The sequence below is a fragment of the Nycticebus coucang genome, chromosome 13, assembly GCF_027406575.1.
Source record: "Nycticebus coucang isolate mNycCou1 chromosome 13, mNycCou1.pri, whole genome shotgun sequence".
Classification (NCBI taxonomy): Eukaryota; Metazoa; Chordata; class Mammalia; order Primates; family Lorisidae; genus Nycticebus; species Nycticebus coucang.
The window spans coordinates 61088725-61114682 of record NC_069792.1 but is presented as its reverse complement, the minus strand read 5'-3'; the positions used below and the strand labels follow the sequence as shown (position 1 = coordinate 61114682).

At 36.5% G+C, this 25958-nt stretch overlaps 1 protein-coding gene across 2 annotated transcripts in view; it reads left to right on the top strand.

Moving 5' to 3' along the window:
* STK3 (serine/threonine kinase 3) overlaps window positions 1-25958 on the top strand; it is a 393987-nt gene that overhangs the window by 211549 nt on the left and 156480 nt on the right. Inside the window, exon 7 of one of the 2 annotated variants that reach the window (XM_053559237.1) lies at window positions 18743-18880. The exons of the other annotated variant lie outside the window; for it this stretch is intronic. Within the exon in view, the coding sequence (XP_053415212.1) occupies window positions 18743-18880 (138 nt within the window). The remainder of the gene's footprint in view (window positions 1-18742; window positions 18881-25958) is intronic. 2 annotated transcript variants of the gene reach the window in all.

The following is a 25958-nucleotide window of genomic DNA, read 5'->3' as shown; positions in this document are numbered from 1 at the left end:
TCTGCATATGTCTGTTAAGCTCATTTGTTGTAGAGTTGTGTTTAAGTACATTGTTTCTTTGTTTAGTCTCTGTTTGGAGGATCTGTCCAGTTCTGTCAGTGGGATGGGTAATGCAGACATTTTAACAAGTTGATTTTTCCCAGTCATGAACATTCCATTTGTTAATATTCTCTGCTGATGAAGTCCCAGCTTTGGGGACTACCAGAAGTGTTATAGGCTACCTTATTGTTCAGATTATGTAGGGTGTGTTTTATCAATCTGGGCGTTAATGTTGGGTGCATAAGTATTTAGATTTGAAGTATCTTCTTCTTGTTCCCTTTACTAGTATATATTGTCCATCTTTTTCTTTACTTTTGTTGCTTTAAAGTCAATTATATCTACAAAAAAGATTGTGACTGCTACTTTCTTTTGGTTCCCATTTGCCTGACATACTATTTTTCAGCCCTTGATTTGGAAAATAGTCTTGATTTGTCTTTGGGGATCAGATGTGTTTTTCTGAAGACACCAAACTCTTGGGTTGTATATTTTTATCCGATCAGTGAGCCTTTGCCTCTTCAGTGGTGAATTCAAGCCATTCACATGTATTAAGAGAATTGGTAAGTGAGTTGGAGTTCTGTTCATCTTGGTGTATGGAGGTCTGTTGCTTTGGTGTATTAGTTGGGCCATTGTGGAAGCTAGGGTTTGTTATTTACTTTCTGAGTGTCTTTATTTTGCTGGTGGAACATTGTATTGGTTTGCTTATACTACTGGTTTGAGTACTTCATTTAGGCAAATGTCCTCAAGGTTTGCTTGTCAGTGAAAGATTTGATTTCTTCATTGGTTAGGAAACATAGTTCTGCAGGATACAGAAACTTAGGCTAGCAGTTCTTTTGTTTGGGAAGATTCAAAATGGGAGCTCACTCTCTTCTGGCTTGTAAAGTTTCTGCTGAGGAATCAGCTGTTAATCTGATTTTGTTTACCCTTGTAGGCAAGATGCTGCTTATGCCTGGCTACTTGCAGAATTTTCTCTTTAATTTTGACTTTGGCCAGGTTACATACAATGTGTCTAGGAGATGCTCTGTTGGAAATGAGTTAGCCTGGGGTTCAATAACCATCTAGTGGGTGTACATCTGACTCTTTGGTGATGCTTGGGAAATTTTCAGTTTAATATCAACATCTAGAGATACCATACCATTAGGACTTTCTTCATCTCCTTCAGGAATACCAGTAATTCATATGTTTGTATCCTTTAGATAGTCCCATAATTCCCTAAAGATATCACTTTGCTTTTATTCTTTTCTGACTCTTTAAATTAGTGGGTTAGCACCAGAGCCTTGTCACAAGCTCTGAGATTCTTTCTTCTCCATGGTTAAATCTGTTGTTGAAATTTTCTACTACATTTTGCGATTTGAGTGACTCCTTCAATTCTTTAAGCTTCATTATATCCTTTCTAATTTTTCCATGTCCTGAGAGCAGTTGGTGAAAAGTTGTCTCTAAACTGCCATCTTGGAGCCACTTCGTCCCCTCTCCCCCAATTTTTCTGTTTGCCTTTTGAACCTGTAGTTTTATGTCTCTTGCTAAATTATGTAGTTTTCAGACTTTTTAGTTTCAAATAATTTTTATAGCTCCACTCTCTTGCTCTTTTCTTGGAATGCCAAAGACATGAGTATTAGATCTTTTGTTTCAGTTCCACCAGTCCCCGAGACTCCATTCATTTTATTCCCGTTTATATTCCCTTTGTTATTCATGTAGTATACATTTTATTGTTCTGTCTTCCAGTTCATTAATTCTTTTCTCCGTCCCTCTATTCAAATGTTGAACCCATCTACTGAGCTTTGTATTTTGGTTATTGTAATTTTCCATTCTAAAGTTTTCATGTGGTTCTTTTTTGTATATTCTGTTTCTTTACTGAAGTTTTCTATTTTTGCATTTCCTTCCACCATTTTCTTAATTGTTCATTGAAGCCTTTTTCTCATGACTGCTCTAAAATGTTTGTCAGATAATTTTGGTCTTAGCATTTTTTGATTGCCTATTTTAAAGCCAGCTTATTATCTTTCTGATGCTGAGCAGGATAAGTAATTTTTTTTTTTTTTAAGACAGAGTCTCAAGCTGTCACCCTGGATAGAGTGCTGTGGCATCACAGCTCACAGCAACCTCAAACTCTTAGGCTTAAGTGATTTTTTTGCCTCAGCCTCCCAAGTAGCTGGGACTACAGGCACCTGCCACAATGCCCAGCTATTTTTTGGGTATAGTTACCATTGTTATTTGGTGGGCCTGGGCTGGATTCAAACCTGCCAGCTCTGGTGTATGTGCCTGGAACCCTAGCCACTTGCGGTATAAGTGCCAAACCAGGATGAGTAATTTTCGAGACCTTTTTTCTTGTTATATTCTGAGACTCTAGATTTTATTTAAACCTTCTGCTTTAGTTGGACTTCTGTGACATTGTTTCAGCAGAGGAAGGGGTCTTATTACTGCCAGGTAGAGTATAAAGTCCAGGTTTCCCACTCAGCCTTTGTTGATACTCAAAATGTGGCTGAGTGGTTCCTCATTACTGTGGGGTAAGTGTAGTTCTGTGTCCCTATGCAGTCTCCACTGTTTGGAGGCTGACCTCAGTAGTATTGGGTGGTAGTGAAAGTCTAGATCACTGGCTCTCAACCTTCCTAATGCCTCCTAATGCCGTGACCCTTTAATACAGTTCCTCATGTTGTGGTGACCCCCCAACCATAAAATTATTTTCATTGCTACTTCATAACTGTAATTTTGCTACTGTTATGAATTGTAATGTAAATGTCTGATATGCAGGATGTATTTTCATTGTTACAAAGGGGTCACAACCCACAGGTTGAGAACCACTGGTCTAGATTACTCTCTGGATCTCCTTAGTGGTAGGGGAAGGGATACCTCATCAATGCCAGTTTGGGGAGGAAATCAGTACTATTCTACTGATAGTACTGAAGGGAGAGGGAGCTGTCTTATTATTCTCCAATGGGGTGAAGGTCTCTGCTCCTTCTTTGGTCTTTACTCACACCACTATAGCAGGAGTGTTGTAGGGCCTTTTTATAGTCACATGAGGATGGAGTTTAGACTGCTCACTGAGCTTTTCTGGGAAGATTGGAAGGGGACTACAGTTTTTTCCCCCCTTTTAGTATTGGACTGAAATAGAGTGAAAATTGTATAAAGTTGTTGGTTGTTTTTTTTTACCATGCTCCTGTGCTTTCAATCTTCTGGCTAAGGAGAGCAGGCTTTTGTTGGGGTGTTTTTGTTCGTACTTGTTGGCTTTTTGTGGTCATTGGCTTTTCCAGCCTCAGTCTGGGATGTATGAGGCAAAAATAAAACATCATCACGGATGTTCCTTGGGCTACAGGTTCCCTAGCTGTTCTGCTTCTGTCTTTCAGATCTTCTTACATTTATTTATACATAATGTCCATGGTTTTGGGTTGTATTCAATGGGAGGAATAGGGAAAAATACATCAACTCCCTCTTCATGGAAGTAGAAGTTACATACAGGTTTTAAGTCACAATGACTTTCTTATTGGTGGAATTTTAGGTAAATATATGATATACATACATATGTAAAAATGAGTTTCATATGTGAGAGAGTGAGAGAGCAAGAGTAAGAGTGAGAAAGCACACGTGTGTGTAAGGAGAACAGTTTGGCTCAGACTTGTTGCCTAGAACTGGTCCTGGCACAATTGAGTTTTCACCATTTCTCTCCTTTTTCTTATGAACTCTCAGTCTCTAAAAATGATAAATTTTTACTATATTTCCAAACTGTGCTTAAATGTAGTAAAGGTTGTAGTAAATCTAGATACGTACTTTGGGTCCATTCTTTTTGCTTTATACAGGGATTTTTTACCCTGGATATACCTTAGACCAGCGGTTCTCAACCTGTGGGTCACGACCCCTTTGTAACAATGAAAATATATCCTGCATGTCAGATATTTACATTATGATTCATAACAGTAACAAAATTACAGTTGTGAGTAGCAACAAAAATGATTTTATGCTTGGAGATCATAACAATACGAGGAACAGGGCGGCGCCTGTGGCTCAGTGAGTAGGGCGCCGGCCCCATATGCCGAGGGTGGCGGGTTCAAACCCAGCCCCGGCCAAACTGCAACAAAAAAATAGCCGGGCGTTGTGGCGGGTGCCTGTAGTCCCAGCTGCTCGGGAGGCTGAGGCAAGAGAATCGCGTAAGCCCAAGAGTTAGAGGTTGCTGTGAGCCGTGTGACGCCACGGCACTCTACCCGAGGGTGGTACAGTGAGACTCTGTCTCTACAAAAAAAAAAAAAAAAAAACAATACGAGGAACTGTATTAAAGGGTCACGGCATTAGGAGGCATTAGGAAGGTTGAGAACCACTGCCTTAGACCCTGTTAAGGAGTTAAACAAACAAACACATTACCTAGATCTATTCCAGATTGGACTTTTTAGGCTATTGTGGAAAGCCACTGGCCTACAGTCTGCAATTGGGTAGTTGCTTATGAATCATAAGGCTTCCTTGAAGAATGTGGAGTTAAACGCTAATACGTGAATATTTTTATCATTTTTATTATCTTTTGGTGGGACCTGATGATTGATTGACTTGGCAGTCATATTTGACCAAAGGTGTAGATTAAAGCATTCTTTTTTCCAAGGCAAGGTAAGGGATGTCCCTGTTGACAAAAATTTTTTTTCCCTCTAAAACCTAACTCCTAAATTTCATATTGAATTTCTGCGATGTATTGCTTTCTGATTATAGACATTCACATATATGTATGTGTCTGTCTTTTCTTTATTATAGGCTTTCTACATTTTCACTTATTACTTTTTTGGTCTTCATATAATTCTTGTTAATTTTAGTTTTGATTTTTCTTAATTCTAATTTATATTGATGTATATTGGTAATTTTTTTGTTAAAATTGATCTATAGTGAGCATTATATTGTTCTTGGATGAGAGCCTCATTTATTGCATCACAATGTTGTTATCTTTGACCTATTTTATTGTTTTATTTTAATTTAATTATAGGAGCCCTGTGCTGAACTTTGCTTGTTTACCTCCAGTTCAGTTCTTTGTATCAATGTGAGTTCATAGGCCTTTGTATAAGCCCTATGCCTAAGTCTTGCAACCTCTACCAGGTATGACTGGAGGTTGAATGATGTGTTCTTTATAATGAGTATTACTTTCTATACTTTGCTATGTTTTGATAATCTACCTCTTGTAGATTCTATAATAATCCAGTCTCTTTGCACGTTGGTAGTAAATCGTGACATCTTTTCTTTAATCATCATGATTTTATGCCAGATAATGATTTTGAGGATGGCATGTTAATCATAGGTAGTTACAACTAGACTGAGGTAACAGGGGCCTTTGCCCAGAGATTGTGTTTTGGCGGGCCCTCATTCTTGCCTTGCTCTGGGCATGCTACATCCCCATACCAGATCCTGTACCTTTCCCTGCTCGATCATACTCTGCATACCCAGAATCCCAGAATTCCCTGTCTAAAGGGCCCTGAGCCTCTATAGGCATCTTTTCTGGCATTGTCCTCCTTAGGGCAGACTGCACCAATGTATGGTAGACAAGAGACAACCAGTGAAATGCTGGCATATGGTGGTGGAAGCTTTGAGATAGGGCTAAAATGTGTATGCTGGGGTGTTCTAGGAGTCAGAGGTGGGAATATAAAGCAGTTAAGGCCTAGAACTCAGGTCTCTGTGTTCTTGCCATTGGGCCTCACCAATGGTAACAATGAACCTAATTGTAGGTGTGGATGGTATTGATTTACTTTGGATTGACTGGAATTATTGTTGTATCTTGGTAAAATGAAACCAGGCAATACTGCGTTGTATGTAGTATTCTGATCTTTTAACAATAGTTCATAGTCTTGAACTTCTTGTCTTGGGACCTCTTACCAGATGATACAAAAGGTGCTAATGACTAGGATTAATTTATTTACCTAATCTTATGATTGTAGTAATTGCTATTTCACTGCTCTTTTGTTCAGGATTTCTTTATTGTCCATTTTGTATTCATATTGTTTGTTTTTTGAAATAGTTTGGCACCTTCCAGATAGTTCTGTTGGATGAGAGCATTGGTTCCTCCTTTGGACTTTTAAAGCTCTGATGTAATTTTGTCTTTTTATTCCTAAAAAAATTTATTATGAAAGTTTCTTCTAGATTATGGATTCTCATGCTTGTGAAATTGTTCTGATCATGCATGATAGTTTGCTATCTCTTACTTGCTATTGTCCTTCTGTCTTTGGAGTTGAAGCCTTTTTAAAATTCTTACTAAAAATAAATATACATAAATACAAATTCTTGCTGTACATTTTAGTAGAATGTTTGAGGGGAGTTGAGGTAAATATGTTCAAGTCACCATATTTAACTGGATGTATTTATATCAACATTCTCAATGTAAATATAGATTTTACTATGCAGAAGTAACTATGTCTAATGCTCTAGGGGGATTCAAAACTTGATAAGACATGTCTTAGTCTGTTCGGGCTGCTATATCAAAATGCCTTAGCTTGGGTATTTACAAACAATAGAAATTTATTGCTTACAATTCTGGAGGGTTGGAAGTCCAAAATCAAGGTGCCAGCAAATCTGATGTGCCACCATCTATGTGCTTCTTACAGGGCAGAATGGGTGTGGAGGCTCTCTGGGACCTCATCAATGAGGGTTTTAATGCCATTTGTAAGGGGCAAATCTTCATGGCCTGATCACCTCCTACAGGCCCAACCTTCTAATACCACCATAGTGGTGATTTGGTTTCAACATACGAATTTAAGGGGACATAAACATTCAGAAAATAGCAGACACTGTCTTACTTTCAAGTAGCTTCCTTGTTATTCAGGGCTTTTGTAATGAGTTTGTAACTCACCAGAGGTATAAGGATAATACTTGTCTCGTATTTTATGTTTTAGAAATAGTGGTTCTCATAAACGTTGACTTACCATTCAATCCATCAATCCTGCTACTGGGTACCCAGAGGAAAAGAAGTCTTTTTTTTTTGCAGTTTTGGCCAGGGCCAGGTTCAAACCCACCACCCCTGGTATATGGGGCCAGAGGTGCCGCCTAAGAAAAGAAGTCATTTTTATCAACAAGGCACCTGCACTCAAATATTTATCACAGCACAATCCACAGTTGCAAAGATGTGGGATAAACCTAAGTACCCATCAATTCATGAGTGAATTAAAAAAATGTATATTTGTACCATGGAGTACTACTCAGTCATAAAAAGGAATGGAATGTCTTTTACAGCAACTTGGATGGAACTGGAAACCATTATCCTAAGTGAAATATCTTAGGGATGGAAAAACAGAGATCACATGTATGCTGTAATAATTGGGAGTTAAATGATGGGCACAAACAGGCACAAGGAGAATAAAGGTCCTTGGAGCTGAGAAGGGGGAGGATGAGAGAGAGTGAAGGGTAATAAGTTACTTAGAATACAATGAAGACTATTCTGGTAATGGACACACTAAAAGCCTTGACTTCAGCATTATACAAGTTATCCATGTAACAAAACATTTTTACACTCTTAATATTTTGATACAAAAATGAATTAATCCTTTAATTCAGCTTGGGGTGGGGGGAAGAATAGTGGTTCTCAATGTTGGTCGCACAATTAGAATCATTTGGAAGACATGAAAAAATTATGCCTTGTCCTCACCCCAGATCAATAAAATCACAATCTTTATGTATAGAACTAGGTTCTCTGGGTTCTGAACTTTTTTGGATATGACACAGTTAGTCTTCTAGTGATTTCTTTCTGTATGGGCAGTAAGATGGCTTAGGGTCACGTAGTAATTTCCCTGCCCTACATCAGTTTCCTTCAAAGACCTCATGGACTTTATATGTTTGAACATTCTAGTCTCTTTTTTATGCTTCACTCATTCATTCTTTAGGACTTAGCTTAAACCTCTTCTCCTTAAACATCCATTTTGGCTAAATCATCTTACAATGCCTATTGCTCACCTCTATTTGAGCACTTACGCTGTTTTACTGAAATGATTTGATATGCATTTTTTAATCCCATTAGACTCTAAGCTTCTTGAAGAAATTCTTATTTTGCAGGTATGAGTACATTTTATGTACTTAAAAAAGTTAGTTGAACTGATTGTAAGACTTCTAATGGGGGATCTGAGAGAGCAGAATTTATGATAAAGTTCCTTAAGTATTGGCTCTTGTTCACTTTTCCTTTGGCCTCTACAGCCTCTATTTCTTCTACAGCCATGTTTTATGAATATTGTTAAATTGCATTAAGTGGACATTATATTTCAATCTTGAAAGATGGTTAAGATTTAAGTGGAAGCAATGTAGGTATTGAGATTTAAATTGTGCATGACTGAGAGGCGGTTGTGGGGGCAAATGGGAATAGGCAACAGCTGATGGGTTGTTGTTAAATGAAAACTTGCAAATACAATTTTTGAAAGTTGAAAAATATTTAAAAACTATGATGGTAAAAAATTTAAAAAGAACTTATAGATAGTGGCTGTTAAGAATTGATAGTTTAGGGTGGTGCCTGTGGCTCAGTGAGTAGGGCACCGGCCCCATATGCCGAGGGTGGCGGGTTCAAACCCAGCCCCGGCCAAACTGCAACAAAAAATAGCTGGGCGTTGTGGCGGGCGCCTGTAGTCCCAGCTGCTCGGGAGGCTGAGGCAAGAGAATCGCGTAAGCCCAAGAGTTAGAGGTTGCTGTGAGCCATGTGACGCCACGGCACTCTACCCAAGGGCAGTATAGTGAGACTCTGCGTCTACAACAACAACAACAAAAAAAAGAATTGATAGTTTAAATTTTTGTGATTCTGCTCTACCATAAACTTGTCATTTGTATGCACAGGTAATCTGTATGCAAAGGTAATCTGGTAATCTGTTACTGTTGTTTTACTTTCTCATTTTCACTTTTTAAAACTTTTCTTTGTGGTTTTGTGATTCACAAATTTGTCACCTTTCGTGGCAATATGTTAGTCTATTTTGTTGATATGTAATAGTTTGCCTAACCTCTCTCAATTGTGCTACATTTTTTATTTTTAGTTTTCCACTATCAAAGTATTTGCATCAAGATCATAAGCTCTTGATGCAAATACTTTCCTGTTTTCTAGAGATTAAATATATGCAATAGAGCCTTTGGAATTATCTGTAACAGAAATTTAATACAGTCACAAAGGCATTACAAGGTAGCATATGCTGAAGTGTCAAATAAATCTGAATTCTTACTTTGATAGCCAGTTTACTAGTAGCTGTGTGATCTTGAATAAGCTAGTTTACTCTTGTGTGCTCAGTTATAAAGTTGGGTTATGTGCATCTAACAGGGGTATTTGTGAAACTTGGTAAATGTAGAATGTAAATGTTTTGGCACAGTAACTGAGATAATGCCAGGAAGGCTATGTTAACCATTGTGATGAAAATGTGTCAAATGGTCTATGAATCGAGTGTATGATGCCCATGATCATATCAATGTATACAGTTATGATTTAATAAAAAAAATAAAGTTGGGTTAATAATACCTTATATTATTGCGCATTTAAAATTGTGGCAGGTGCTGTTTGAGTATTTTACATGTATTAATCTATTTAAAATTAAAAACAGCCTTAACATTCCCATATTAAGATGTGGCAACAGAGTAGTTGATTCCATAGCTACTAATAATGGTGCTATTATTGTACTCAGTGCCATTTAGAGGTAGTTTTGGTTTCTGGAGCGGTTCTCATATTCACTTTGTAGTGTCAAAACACCAACTGCGCCTATTCGGGGCTGGCAAATTGGCTTTTATTGGCCAAATTAAAGATTACTGAAGTTCCTCTGACTAGAGCTGGAGTGAATTGTGAGTTTACGCACCTAATACTTTAACCTTGTTCTTACTGTAGAAACTGTATCTAGAAGCAAGGTTCACTTTAGATTTAACTATTCTCTTCAATATTTCTGTGTGTTTCATATTTGTTTTTGAGAGGGGAATGATTTGCATTTTTATATTAATATCTAGAAAGCCTTTTGTTATCCTTCCCTCTCCTTTCTTGTCTCCTTCTCTCTTTTAACTGGAATTTAATGTTTGTCTAGCTAGAATTTTACTTCTTGATTGTAGGCAGTTAGAATACTAGAGTCTCTTATATCCAAAGAGGACCCTGGTAAACATTGCAGCCTCCTTACTTACATGGAAGGAAAAGCAAGAGTTAAGGCCACACGATTAGGGAGTGATTTAAAACTCAAGCCTGTTTTTCTGACTCAGGTCCACTTTTGGCCTCATTCCATTGTACTATTTGCTGTCTTGTTTGTAGTAGTCATTTAGAAATTAGTATTATAATTATGCTTGTTATCAGAAATAGTTATATTTGTTTAGTTCTTTGTAGTTTTGTAAAGTGCTTTCTCACTTTTTTGCAAAGGTAACCTTTTGCGTATATGTGTGAGGTTCTTCAACAGTGGCATGGTTTGTTTGTTACTGTGGCCTGCCCACCACTTCTTTACATTCATAGATCCAGCTGCCTTCACTTCAGACATGTGTTGACTTGTTCCACTGAGGTTATAAAGTTTAGGCATTGTAGCCTGTCAGTTCCAGCTTTTTCCACATCTTCTGGGTACTCCTGGAGTTTGAGGCATGAAATTCCAGACATGAAGATGATTACTTGTTTTGAAGCACCTGTATTTCTTGGCTTTTAAGACTACTTGTTTAGATAAGCGAAGTTCTTTTTAAAACTTAATCAGAGGTTCAATATGTAGTTAGCAACACCTTGTGTAGAAACAAACACAAGGATAATCATATCATTTATTGTACTAACATTCTTCATCAAAATGGTGTTAGAGATAAGATAAATTATATGGCTATAATGTGTGTTAGTGTGCTTTGGTTGGTGGCAGGGGAGTGAACTGTTAGTCTAAGGCTAGTCACACTGATTGCCAAAACTTTCTACGGGGGGGCCTGTTACCTAATAAACTACAATAAAACCTGGAGATTCTTAAGAGGATCCTCTGTGATTTATGTTTAGGTTAAATCTGTTGAACACAGTATAGTCTCTGAGAAAATGTTAGTTTGTTATTGATTATCCAACCTTAAAAAATGGAAATGAAAGGCATAGTAGTTTTCCGGGAAACATTTTGGTAGATTATATATTAAGACGTATTTGTTTGAACTGTGTGGTCAGTGTTCATGCTTGTTCAATGCTTGTTTGAGAGTAAAATGTGACATTTTAAGTTCACTTTATGATACTACTGGGTAAATAAGAGTTAGTGTTAAGCTTTTTATCCTTGGGTTTCTAATAGCTACTGCTGAGGTGAGCCTTATATGTTAAGATTATCTGAAGATAAGACTGCAACTCATTGGCTCAAAGTTCAAAGGAGAGCATTAGCTTCAAGGACGCCAATCTCTTGAGTTGTTATCCACCAATTTGTAACAGAATGTAGATGAACAACATTTATCTAGATAATCTAGTATCATTTACCTGCAGTTTGAGGTCAGTCTATGTAGGGGCTTATGTAGGTTCTTTGAACTGTTTTGCAGAGATGAGAGTTCAAATTTATTTTTATTCTCAAATTTGAAGTAGCAGGTGGTTTTGTGTGCCTTTTCCAACAGGTGCTATTAATCACATTTTGCCTATTTTATTTTATTTTTTTAGGTTAAAGCAATATTAATTAAAAATTAATATTTTTAATTTATTTTTATTATTTTTATTAGATCATAACTGTGTATATTACTGCATTTATGGGGTACAATGTGCTGATTTTATATACAATTTGGAATGCTTACATCAAACTGATTAACATAGCCTTCACCTTACTTATTTAATTGTTGTGTTAACACATTTATACTCTTAATATATTTGACATGTACCCTTGCAGTATGCACAGTAGGTGAGACCCTCCATCCAGCCACCCCCCTCTCTTCCCCTGGCCCTCCTCTTCTCTCTCTCTTTCTGGGCTATAATTGTGTTTTGTCATTGGTGTGAAAGTGTGGGTGATTCTATATTGGTTTCATAATAGTACTGAGTACATTGGATACATTTTGCCCATTTTAAAGCTATTTTAGGTTCTATTTCAACTGTAGAGCTCTCTGAAATTCATTAAGTTGTTTATAGCTAGGATTTCATTGTCTGGGACACTGTTTGCTGTTTGTTTCATATGTGTTTTTTCCTCCACAAGTTGACTGTGAGCCCATTTTAAAATCTGTAATACAAACTCAGATACTTAAAGGAATCATCACATAAGGTAGATAATTAAACCAGGCTAAATGGAGCCCATGTAAAAGGGAGAACAGACACCCCTTTTGGTTTAAAACAGCTTTATTGTCTCAGATTCTTAACCTTGTGAGAATGTGAGTTTGATGCTGTCTGAACAAAGTATGTTCACTGGCACTATCTGGCCTGTGGCCTCTTACCTTGTTACCTGTAAATAATTGCACGCAAAATGAACCTGTAAAAATACTTTATTAATACTTGTTTGATTGAAATGTGCTATTGTTTTGTCATAACTGACTGCACTGCATTTGAAGGACTCCCATAGATATAATATGTATGATATGATATAAAATGTGTAAAAATGTTAACATCTATTAAAAGATTTGTCCCTTTTGAAAGATGCATATACTTATAAATTAACTCTTACCCCCATCTACTCTATCTCCTAACTGACTTTTGGATATACTCCCCAGGAAAAAACTTCTTTCTTTCTGTTATACACCTTCTTGCAGACCAAACTCTTTAGGGTACAACTCCATGTCCTCCATTCTTCTTCTTTTTTTTATTTTTCCTGTCACCATTACTTATACATTTGTTAAAGAATTATAAAACACTGAATGGAGTTGAAACACAGTTTTCTTTTCTTTTTCTTTTTTTTTTTTTTTTTGAGACAGAGTCTCACTATGTGGCCCTTGACAGAGTGCTGTCATGTTGTAGCTCACAATAACCTCAAACTCCTGGACTCAAGTGATTCTCTTGCCTCAGCCTTCTAAGTAGCTGGGACTACAGGCACCTGCCACAAGGCCTGGCTATTTTTTGTTTTAGCAGGCCTATTTCAACCCACCAGCCCCGGTGCATGTGGCTGGTGCCTTAACCACTGAGCTACAGGTGCCGAGCCCTCCATTCTCTTTCTAAGCTTATCTTTCCCTAGTCCCTCACATAGTAAATCTACTTGCTCTCTGTTTCTCTCCATGCCCTCATTCCTCGTTCTTTTCCATATGTATAATTTCATCTAATGGGAGTGACCTCGCTTATTTATGCCATTTATCATTTCTTCTATTATTGTATTATTATTATTATTTTTTTTTTTGCAGTTTTTGGCCAGGGCTGGGTATAAACCTGCCCCCTCCAGCATATGGGGCCAGTGCCCTACTCCTTTGAGCCACAGGCGCCGCCCTATTATTGTATTATTTTTAAGTCTTTTACTATGTTCTTTCATCACCAGAGTAGATTTTAAATTTCCTAAGGATAGTAACTTTTTTCTTATTTTATCTTTGAGCATATAGTGCCTAATACTATGCTCTGTGTGTAACAGGCATTCAACAGATTTTTCTGAACTTGATTATTACTTTGTATTTTCCCTCACTCATTTTTTATTGTGGTATAATATACACAACATAAAATTGACACCATTTAAACCATTTTAAGTTGTGTAGTTCTGTGGAATCAAATACGTTTGTATTACCGTGCAACAGTCACCACCGTCTGTTTCCAGGATTTTTTTCGTCTTCCCCAGCTGAATCTACCTGCCCATTAAATGCTAAAAACTATTCTTCCAGTTCCTGGCAACCATTATTCTATTCATCACCCATGAATTTGACTTCTATAGATCCACATATGAAGGAAATCATATAATGTCTGTCTTTTTTGCCTTGTTTAACTTCAAAAAACAACTTCAGGGTTCATTCATGTTATAGCACGTGTCAACATTTTCTTCCTTTTTAAAATTGAATAATATTCCAGTGTACCCTAACAAAAATATGCATTGGCAAAAGGATTCTTTATTTAACAAATGGTGCTGGGAGAACTGGCTAGTGACCTGTAGAAGACTGAAACTGGACCCACACTTTTTATCACTAACAAAAATTGATTCTCACTGGATAAAAGATTTACGTTTAAGACATGAAACTATAGAAATACTAGAAAAGAAAACAGGGAAAACACTTGAAGATACTGGCCTGGGAAAATATTTTTTGAGAAGGACCCCCCCCCCCCGGCAGTTGAAGCAACACTGAAAATATATTACTGGGATCTGATCGAGCTAAAAAGTTCTGCATAGCTAAGGGCATTGCAAGTAAAGCAAACAGACAACCTTCAGAATGCGAGAAGATTTTTGCAGGTTATGATTCCGACAAAGGTCTGTTAATAGGAATCTACAGAGAACTCAAATTAGTCAATAAGAAAAGAACAAACAACCCCATTTCTTTGTGAGCAAGAGACTTGAACAGAAAATTCTCTGAAGATGACAAGTGAATGGCCAACAAACGCATGAAAAAAATGCTCATCGTCTTTAATCACTAGAAAAATGCAAATCAAAACCACTTTGCGGTATCACCTGACTCCAGTAAGATTAGCCCACATTTCAAAATTCCAAAACTGCAGATGTTGGTGTGGATGTGTAGAGAAGGGAACACTTCTACACTGCTGGTGGGATTGCAAACTGATGCAGTCTTTTTGGAAAGAAGTATGGAGAATTCTCAAGTAACTAAAAGTTGATCCACCATTTGATACCACAGTTTCATTACTAAGTATCTACTCAGATGACAAAAATCATTTTACAACAAAGACATTTGCTCCAGAATGTTTATTGCAGCCCAATTCATAATTTCCAAGTCATAGAAACAGCCCAAATGTTCATCAACCCATGAATGAATTAACAAATTGTGGTATATAAATACCATGGAATATTATTCAGCCATAAAAGATGGAGACCTTTTATCTTTTATGTTTACTTGGATGGAGTTGGAGCATATTCTTCTTAGTAAAGTATCTCAAGAATGGAAAAAAAAGTATCCAGTGTACTCAATACTATTAAAAGCCAACATATAATCACTTATATATTCATATGAATGGTAAAACACAAATATAGTCCAGCAAGAAGTGGGGGTGGGGGAACGAGTAGAGGTAATATATACAGTTAATAATTTAATAAAAGTTAAATTAAAAAATACTCCATTGTAGCTGGACATGGTGGCACACGCCTATAGTCCCAGCTCCTTGGGAGGCTGAGACAGGAGGATCGCTTGAGTCCAGGAGTTCTGGCGTGTAGTGCACTATGCCAATCAGATGTTTGCACTAAGTTCCGCGTCAGTGGGGTGACCTCCCTGGAGTGGGGAGTCACCAGGTTACCTGAGGAGGGCTGAACTGGCTCAGGTCAGAAATAGAGCAGGTCAAAACTCCCATGCTGATTAGTAGTGGGATCATGCCTGTGAATAACCACTGCACTCCAGCCTGGGTAACATAGTGAGACCCATAGCGAGATCTTAAAAAAAAATTCCATTGAGTATATAAATTACATTTTGTTTATCCATTTAACTGTGAATGAACACATGAGTTGCTTCTGTCCTTTGGATTTGGTGAATAATGTTGCTATAATCCTGGGTGTACAAATATCTGTTTGAGTCTCTGCTTTTAATTCTTTTGGATATAGACCTAGGAGTAAAATTAGTGGATCGTATGGTAATTCTATGTTTAATATTTTGAGGAACTGCCATACTGTTTTTCACAGTGACTGCATCATTTTACATTTCTTTCAGCAGCGCACAAGGGGTCAGCTACTCCACATCTTTGTCAACACTTATTTCCTTTATGTCTTTATCCTTTTCTTTCTACTTCTTTTCCTCTTCTCTGTCTCAATAACAGAAATTCTTCTGATGGGTATGAAAGGGCATCTCTTTCTGTTTTTCCCTAGTAACTAGTGATAATGAGTCTCTCTCCATCTGCTTATTGGCCACTTGTGTGTCTTCTTTGGAGAAAGGTCTGTTTAAGCCTTTTGTCTATTTTTAATGGTGTCGTTTGTGTTTGTTGAGTTGTAGGAGTTCTTTATTCTAGAAATTAACTGTCAGATATGATTTGGAGATATTTTCCTTCATTTTGTGGGTTGGTTTTTTTCACTCTTTTAATAGTGTCCTTTAAAGCACAAAGGTTTTAATTTTGATGAAGTTCAATTTATCTTGTTTTTTAATTGCCTGGACTTTTGTTGTTATACCCAAGAAATCATTGCCAAATTCAGTGTTATAAAGCTTTCTCCCTGTGCTTTCTTCTAAGCTAAGAGTTTTATAGTTATAGCTCTTATGGTTAGGTCTTTGATCATTTCGAGTTAATTTTTGTGTATGTTGTAACATAAGCATCCACCTTTTTTTTTTTTTTTTTTGCATGTGGATATCCAGTATTCCCAGCATCATTTATTGAAAAGGCTAAAGGCTATTTTCCCTTTTGAGTGGTCTTTCATATTTGATTGATCTCCAACTTTATTGACTGTCATAGTTGTGATTTATTTATAGGTTTTAAGATCTTTTCTGTCACTGCTTATCTTCAGAGCTTAAAACTTGTTTATAATGGGCGGTGACTGTGACTCAAAGGAGTACGGCGCTGGCCCCATATCCCAGAGGTGGCGGGTTCAAACCCTGCCCCGGCCAAAAACTGTAAAAAAAAAACCAAAAAAACCCAAAGAACTTGCTTATGCTTTCTTTCTCACTTGGAAATAGAAGGAAGAACTCAGTAGATCTATAATTGAAAGTAGAATCATCATTTATCATCTCTTCTAAGCTCTTACTAGGTATTTGTTTAGATCTAGTAACCCTCTTTGTTTTGTACTTCTACTTTCTTGCTTCTTGCAGCATATTAGAAGCATAAGAATACTTTGCTAATCTCTTAAATGAAGGGTCTTTTGTAGGTCTGAATCTTTGTTTTTAAGTCACTTAACCTCTGGGTTTTATGTTTCTTTTCTGTAGAATTGAAAGGATTGAATTAAATGATCTGTCCTATATCTTTAAGTGTGGATATTATATGATTCTAAGATACATATGAATGGCTTTTAATCAGTTAATAAAAATCCGGTGAAGAGTAGAACAATTTTATATTATGTAAGGAATAACATCAAAATTGATATCCCTAGAATATATTATCTTAATTACTTTTCTACAGTATTGGTGTTTTCTCCATATATGAATTGAATTTTAAACATAGCTATGATTAGTCTTTTTCAGTGGGAAAAAAACTTAATTCCCAAATATTGTGGTTTATTGTATTATCATTTTTCATATTATTTTTTGAAGTTTCCACCCATTTTATTTATTTATTTAATTATTAAATCATAGCTGTGTACATTAATGCAATCATGGGGCACCATACACTGGTTTTATAGACCATTTGACATATTTTCATCACACTGGTTAACATAGCCTTCCTGGCATTTTCTTAGTTATTGTGTAAGACATTTATATTCTACATTTAGTAAGTTTCACATGTATCCTTGTAAGATCCACTGTAGGTGTGATCCCACCAGTCACCCTCCCTCTGCCCATCCTCCCCCCTCCCCGTATTATCATTTTTATCCTCTTTATTTATTAAGGAGAATAGGCATAAATTAATGTACATAAATTAATTTGCATATGAAGAGAAAAGACCATAAAAGCTAGGTGAAAAAGTGAGAGAGACGGTCACCTCTATCCTGGAAAGTCAGAGAATTCTGCAATCTGGAAAGGGATTATTGGGATGCTACACCCCTGGATACACATTTGAAATGCCCATGATTGTAGGGTATATGTTTATGTATTGATTAGGATTACCAAAATGTCATTTTCCCCCATCTCACTTATTGTGTTGATTGTGTAATTATAGAAACTTATCTATTAAACTATAGTTAGTTACAACATAACTTAATTCACTTTACTTTTTAAAATCTTTGTCAATTGCTCTGTTGGCCCTTTGTCTTTTTTTATGGAAATAAAAATGATAATGGCCTGTATTTATGAAGTGCTAATATATTTGTTTTACTTTTATTTTTATATCTTTAATATCTTTTTAAAGAAAATGATGGTTTAGTGCTGGTATTTTATCAGGAACTGTTTCAGATGCCCAAAAGAGGAGTTAATTCATTGTAGTTAACTACTATGGAGATTTCTTAAGAATATTAGGAATGAGGAATTAATTTTTTTGGTTGAAAAGGATTACTGACTAGGAAAATAGGGATGAGATGAAGACTTTTTACGGCTTTTGAATTTTGAACTATGTGAATGTATTAATCACTATTAAATTTTAGTATTAAATCATTAGTAATAAATTAAAGTGGTATATTGCTTATAAAACGTTTTATTTGGAATCATAACTCATATCTGAAAAGAGAAATAAAAGTCTTGGCTCTAGTAAGCATTATTTCAAATCACAGTGGTGAATTAATTTATACTTAAATATTATGGCTTCTAATAGCAAATTGCTATTAGTCATTTTGAGCAGTAGTACGTCCATAAAACTGAAATAAAAAGTAAATCTGGCATGAAGTAGCAAAATTTGAGAATGTGTCTGTCTAACTAGGGTAAATCCTTAGTTTGGTAAAGGGTCAATAATGCAGTCTTTTTTGGAGGTTGGTGAAAAAATAATAGATAAAATAAAGAATGATGTGCTCAATGAGCTACAATTCAAATAGAGGAAATTTAATGGGAAGTGAGTACATTAGTAGCAGATGACTTGCTTCCTGAGTTGCAGTCTTACTGGAAATCGTAGAACAACTTAAATTTGTTTTTCAGATTTAGAGTCTGATAAAAAGGTAAAGGGATTTGTTTATTTGGTTGTGCTTTTGTCATTCTTACTGTCTTTTGTATATTTCATTTGTGCTAGGCTATTTTTATGATTCCTACAAATCCACCACCAACATTCAGGAAGCCAGAACTTTGGTCTGATGATTTCACTGATTTTGTTAGAAAGTGCTTAGTGAAGAATCCTGAACAGAGAGCTACTGCAACACAGCTTTTACAGGTTAGTGTTTGTGCTTTTAAGGGAAGGGTGTTTTCTTCATAACTTTTAGCTTTTTGAGATTTGCCAAATTACTGGGAGTTTCATAACTGATTTCTGAAGATGCAAACCACCCAAAATGAGTGTGTGCGCATACACTCATTCTTCTCACACACACGCACGCGCATGCGCGCACACCCACACACACTCATTTTTCTGTTGTTTTTGTCTCATTTTCTGTTTTCCAGGTTTAATCTTCTTTCTGTCTTCCTTTCTTTCCCTTTCATTCCTCTTCCTTCTTTTCTTTTCTTTCTTTCTTTCTTTTTTTTTTGTTAGCTATTTTGCCCAACATTGTACAAAATTTGCAAAGGGTTCTCATTTCAGAAACGAGTTCTGTGGTTACTGTTTTTCATGTTCTTTCTTAACGTTCATTGACTCTATTCTCCTTTGACTTTTTGCTCCACTTGTAAGATATGTAAGTACGAGATCCCTGAGCTCCTTGAATTATGACATGTTGTAAATACAAATTACAAAATTCCTCAAATGAAAAGTTTTCAGTATTCTTCCTCTTAGGTCCCTCTGGAAGAGGATGTTCTCTGGTTCATGGCTCCCAATGTTAAGAAAAAGCAGTGATGCCTAATCGAGGCCAGAATGATCATTATCAACATACATTTAGTACAGAACGAAGTACACAAAGTGTAAGGAGAATACATCTCAAGAGTGCTATGGGTCCCTCTCCCTGAGTGGAGAAGAGACCCTGAGTCTGAACCCACACCGTCTTTTACAGGCTAAGCATTTTCTGTTTTCCAGGTTCAATCTTCTATTTTTTTTCTTTTTCTTTCATTCTTTCTCTCCCTCCCCCCCTTCATTCCTTTTCCTTCCATGATTAGTCTTTTTCAGTGGGAAAAAACTTAATTCCCAAGTATTGTGGTTTGTTGTAGTATCATTTTTATCCTCTTTATGTAGTAAGGAGAATAAGCATATCAGATATATTATTAGGTGAGAGTTCTGAAGCAATTCTAGGAAAATAAAGGTCCACAAATACCCATTATAAATATTAAATTAATTTAATTAGCATTAAATTTTAAGATAATTTGACAGGTTGGGGTTATATAACAAAGCGTTTTTTTTTCTTTCTTTCTTTCTTTCTTTCTTTTTTTTTGAGACAGTTTCACTTTGTTGCCCTTGGTAGAGTGTCATGGCGTCACAGCTCACAGCAACCTCCACCTCTTGGGCTTAGGTGATTCTCTTTCCTCAGCCTCCTGAAGCTGGGACCACAGGCAGCCACTACAACGCCTGGCTATCTGTTTTTTTTTTTTTTTTTTTGCAGTTTTTGGCCGGGGCTGGGTTTCAACCTGCCACCTCCGGCATATGGGGCTGGCGCCCTACTCCTCTGAGCCACAGGCACCGGCCCTTAATTTTTCTATTTTTAGTAGAGATGGAGGTAGTCTCATTCTTGCTCAGGTTGGTCTGTCTGGAACTCCTGCCTGGCCTTCCCAGAGTCCTAGGATTACACATGTGAGTCACCTACCTCAGCCAACAAAACTTCTATTTTTTTTTTTTTTTTTTTTTTTTTGAGACAGAGTCTCACTTTGTCACTCTTGGTAGAGTGCTGTAGCGTCATAACTCACAGCAATCTTAAACTGTTGGGCTCAAGAGATTTTCTTTTGTCAGCCTCCCAAGTAGCTGTGACTATAGGCACTCGCCATAATGCTGGGCTATTTTTAGAGACTGGGTCTCTCTCTTGCTCAGTCTGGTCTTGAACCTGTAAGCTTAGGTAATCCACTGGCCTAGGCCTCCCAGAATGCTAGGATTGCAGGCATGAGCCACCCCCCGGCCTATCATTAAGTGTCTTCCCCCTAGAAGAAGAGAGGAGAACATGTGAGGCCTGCTATAAATAGACTTTGTAACCAGAATGTCAGGAGGGTTTTGTTTTTTTTTTATCTGCCTTAAAATTGAATGCTAATTAAATTAATTTAATATTTATAATGGGAATTTGTGAACTTTATTTTCCCAGCAGAATTACTTCAGAACTCTCACCTAATAATATATCTGATATTAACAAAATGATTATTACTATTAAATGACAAAAGGAATGAAATAGGGTTTTTGTAAAAAGTGACTTTCTGAGGTGCTATTTTTAATAAAAAGAGATTTGAGGTAGAGTCTGGGAGACTCTTAAGTATGTTTGTTGTTATGATTATTTAACTTAGCACTTAATCTCCATGGAAGCCAATTTGTCAGTATCTATCTGAAATAAAAATTCTTATATTCTTTGACCCAGAAATCACACTTCTAAGAATTTATTCTACAGAAAGATTTAACCATGTGTAAAATGACATATATGTCAAAATATTCATAGAACTTTGTAATAGTAAAAAGATCAGAAAGAACTTAAATATCCACAAATTGGAAACAATCTAAGGTCCATGGAGGAGTGATTTGAGAAATACATTGTTAACTAAAAACAATTAATGAGGTTTAGACTGTGAGAAAAGGAGAACTTTATATCTCCTCTTCCAGTGAGAGGCATTATTCCCTTAGAGACCTCTGTGTTGTGGCTTCCAACTCTCGCCATCTCAGACAGTCCTCCTGCTCTCAGCATTTACTCCCAAGGACTCAAATACTGCCCCCTACACTCAGGGGAAATGAAAACACCATTTCCTGTCCCTGACAGTGCTCCAATTGTGTTTTAAAACTCCCAACAGTTTTTTTTTTTTTAAATCCCTTCATATAATGAGCCCCTTGTCTGACATAGATGTTATAAATATATTTTTTAGTTTTTATTTTTTTGCCATTTATACATTTTTAAGTTGAATGTACTGAAATTGTCCTTTTTTTGTTTCATTGCATCATATTAAATATATAAGTATACTTATATATTTATATATATACTTATATATTTATAAATATAAGTACTCTCCTGTAGTATCCTCAAGTTCTTTTCTACTTCCATATTTTTCTCTTAAACATTTAATACCTTAATCTGTCTGAAATTTACTTTCGTGTTTCTGTGGTAAGGATCTAGGTTAACCTACCAATACTCCCCAAAGCAAGTAATTTTATCTCACACCATTTCTCTTGTGTTTTTCCTTAGTGATTGAAAATGCTATCATCATAATATGCCAGTTTCCTTTATATTATATTCTGTCTCTGGACATTTTATTCTTGTTCTTTCTCTTCTCATGCTGGTACCATATTCTTTTAAAGCATCCAACAAAAAGGTATTGTTTCAAAAAGTTGTGTGGGTATAAAAGTTGATAGATATTTCAGTTAAATCAATCATTGTTATTCAGATGACTTTTATATTTATTTATTTATTGCTTATGTTATCTCAGTGGCTAAAAAAGCATTATTAAAACTCTCCCATGTCTTCCATATCAACCTCTTCTCATGTTTCTATAGTTTTTGTTACATATAATGCTATGCTAATATGTCAAGTTTATATATTTTTAATATTACATCCTTTATTAATATTAAATGAGTCTTTCCTCATGTACTGCTTTTTGCTTTCACTTTTACTTTTTTGTCATGTTATACATATCTTTTTTCATTTCCTGCCTTCAGCTTTTAACCCATTCTTTTAAATTGGCTTTATATAGAAACATAAGTTCAATTTATTTTATTTATCTCATGTAGAAAGCATGTAGTTACAATTTATCTTATTAACTAATGAACCTGTCCTTTAGTAATTAACTAAAAAGTTGGAAATTTGATCATTTATTTACATTAGAATGTAATTATATGCTAATATCTGTATCACACTATCACGTTTTATTTTTGCCATTTCTTGTCTTTCTGCATTCTTCTTATTTTGGTTTGCAGTGTTAATTTTACCACTTTTAACTCTTAAAAAAAAAAAAAGCTTTTAAAGGGTGGTGCCTGTGGATCAAAGGAGTAGGGCGCCAGCCCCATATGCCGGAGGTGGTGCATTCAAACCCAGCCCTGGCTAGAAAGTGCAAAAAAAAAAAAAAAAAAGCTTTTAAAAATACACATGTGAAGGCTGGGTGCAGTGGCTCCTGCCTGTAATCCTTGTACTCTCGGAGGCTGAGGCAGGTGGATTGCCTGAGTTCAGGAGTTTGAGACCAGCCTGAGCAAGAATGAGACCCCATCTCTACTAAAAATAGACAAAACTAGCTGGGCATTGTGGTGGCTGCCTATAGTCCAAACTACTTAGGAGGCTGAGACAAAAGAGGGTTGCTTGAGCCCAAGAGTCTGAGGTAACTGTGAGCTATGACTGCAGGGTACTCTAGCCTGGGGTAACAGAGTGAAAATGTCTTTAAAAAATATATAGCCCAGCTCTGTGGCTCATGCCTATAATCCCAGCCCTTGGGAGGCTGAGGCGAGTGGATTGCCTGAGCTCAGTTCAAGACCAGCTTGAGCAAGAGCAAGACCCTGTCTCTAAAAAGTAACTAGGTGTTACGGTGGGTGCCTATAGTCCCAGCTACTTGGGATGCTGAGATAAAAGAATGACTTGAACCCAAGAGTTTGAGGTTGCTGTGAGCTGTGATGCCACAGCACTCAACTCAGGGTGACAAAGTGAGACTTTGGCTAAAAAAAAAAAAAAAAAATCCACGTATAGGCACATACATGTGTACATATATACACAGTGACTATAAAGTTTGCATGCAAATTGAAATAGACTACTATACACATGCGTGCGTGCACACACGGTCCCCTACTTAATGTTTAACTTAGACCAGTGGTTCTCAACCTTCCTAATGCTGCAACCCTTTATACAGTTCCTGTGGGTCACAACCCACAGGTTGAGAACCACTGACTTAGAACATTTTACAGTGGTGCAAAGGTAACGTGCCTTCAGTAGAACTATCCTTCAAAGTTTGAATTTTAATCTTTTTTCAAGCAGTGATGTGAGGTGTAATACTCTCAAGATGCTGGGTAGTACAGTGAGCCATAGCTCCCAGCCAGTTCTGTGGTCATGAGGGTAAATAACCCATCCTCTAGTATACTGTTTGCCAGCATTTTTTGGATATGGTGTTTTGTATCCAACCATGTCTTCTACAAAACACCCATCTGTGTCTAGGCTAGTGTAAGTGTTCTGAGCATGTTTAAGGTAGGCTAGGGTAAGCTATAATGTTCAGTAGTTTAGGTGTATTTCAATGCATTTTTCATCTTCCATTATTTTCAACTTATGATGGGGTTATACTATACTTAAAAATCTGGCAATGTGTCTGATAAAACTTCTCTTCTTCCTGTCAAGAGTACTCAAATAATATGGTTTTGTACTTCAAGTACCCTTTTAACTTTATTAGTCAATTCCTCTTTGGTGGTCAAAATTGTATCTGTAGTGGTTATATAGAGAAAGCATGAATACAAATGAAATTGTATGTACCAAGTTGTGGAGATTAAGACCATTAACGTCTACAGAATAACAGTAGCGTAAACACTGTAGGCAGTTCATCATGAATTGCATAAAAGCAAGATTGGAGTAGAATGGCTGAATCTGGTATATACTTTGGCATTTCTTAAAAATAACTGTATCTTGGAGGCATGGCTCATAGTTTTCTCTGAGAAGATTGAGTTTGAAATTTCTATATAAAGAAATGTAATTTTGGGTGGCACCTGTGGCTCAGTCGGTGGGGTGCCAGCCCCATATACTGAGGGTAGCGGGTTCAAGCCCAGCCTCGGCTGAACTGCAACCAAAAAATAGCCGGGCGTTGTGGCGGGCGCCTGTAGTCCCAGCTACTCTGGAGGCTGAGGCAAGATAATCGCTTAAGCCCAGGAGTTGGAGGTTTCTGTGAGCTGTGTGATGCCACGGCACTCTACCGAGGGCCATAAAGTGAGACTATGTCTCTACAAAAAAAAAAAAAAGAAAAAAGAAATGTAATTTTATTGGCTCCTAATTTTTGCAGTGTTGGTTTTCTTCCACTTTTGTTAATATAAAAACAGTCACTAAATCCTTCTTATTCTTCTGTCAGATTTATTGTTTCTTCTCTATTTTGGCAACTTTTTTTGAATTTTGGTTCTTAATAATTCGTATCTATATTATTACAATTCCTCTCCCTCTATTTCATTTTCTAAACTTTGCTACAAGATTATTCTCTCAAAGATATTCTTTTCCTTACGTTATTCTCTTGTAATTTTAAATGGCTCTCAGACAAAATCCAGGCTTCTCATCCTAAACATTTATCCTTCTTGCCTGACTATCGTCTGTATTTAAACTCATAGAATACCATTTCTCTAAATGGTATTTCTGCTTTGATTGGGCAGATGTTTTTACTGTGTTCTAACATACATCCTCTATTTTTGTGTCTTTGTTTATGTTGTTCATACTCTTTTCCCTTCCTAAAATGATGTATTTCTTCCGTATGAGGCATCTATGATTAACTACCTCACCCATTCTTCTATTTTTACCATCTCATAATCATGCTAAACCATCATGAATATAACTTCTCTGTCGTATTATACTTTTTAAATTGTTGGTTTTTATTCCTCAAAGAATGTATCTTCAAGGTTGTGTGTGTATGTGAGATACCTTTCTACTAGTGTTTGTCAAAAAATTGCAAGAAGGATGGGTATTTGTTCCTTTTCGTTACTCTACCATCCTCTAGGACACTGTCTTTGTCTTTATATGTAATAGTTGTTTGAAGTTGCATCGCAAGTACCTCTGCTTTCTAACTTAGCAAAAAGGGAAGAGGTCATGGAAGAGTATTCACTCAATGTTTTATGGCCCAGACTAGAAAGTAGGCATTTGTGCTCACATTTCATTGGTGAGAACTTTGGCATTAGTCACAAACAGCTAAAAGGGAAGTTGAGAAATGTGGGATCTATCTGGGTAGCTGTAGGTCCAGCCACAACTCTTGTTTTGATATATGACCAGGAGTTTCTACTACAGATTTTTTAATTAGTCTCCACTACAGATATGTTAATTAACCCCCAGAGATAGATATGGTGATTATTCTATAACTGTTATAAAAGAATTTATTTGTTCAGTCTCAGTGCCCATAGCTCAGTGGTTAGGACTTCAGCCGCATACACCAGAGCTAGCGGGTTCAAACCTAGTCCAGGCCTGCTAGAACAACAATGACAACAACAACAACAACAAAATAGCTGGGCATTGTGGCGGGCACCTGTAGTCCCA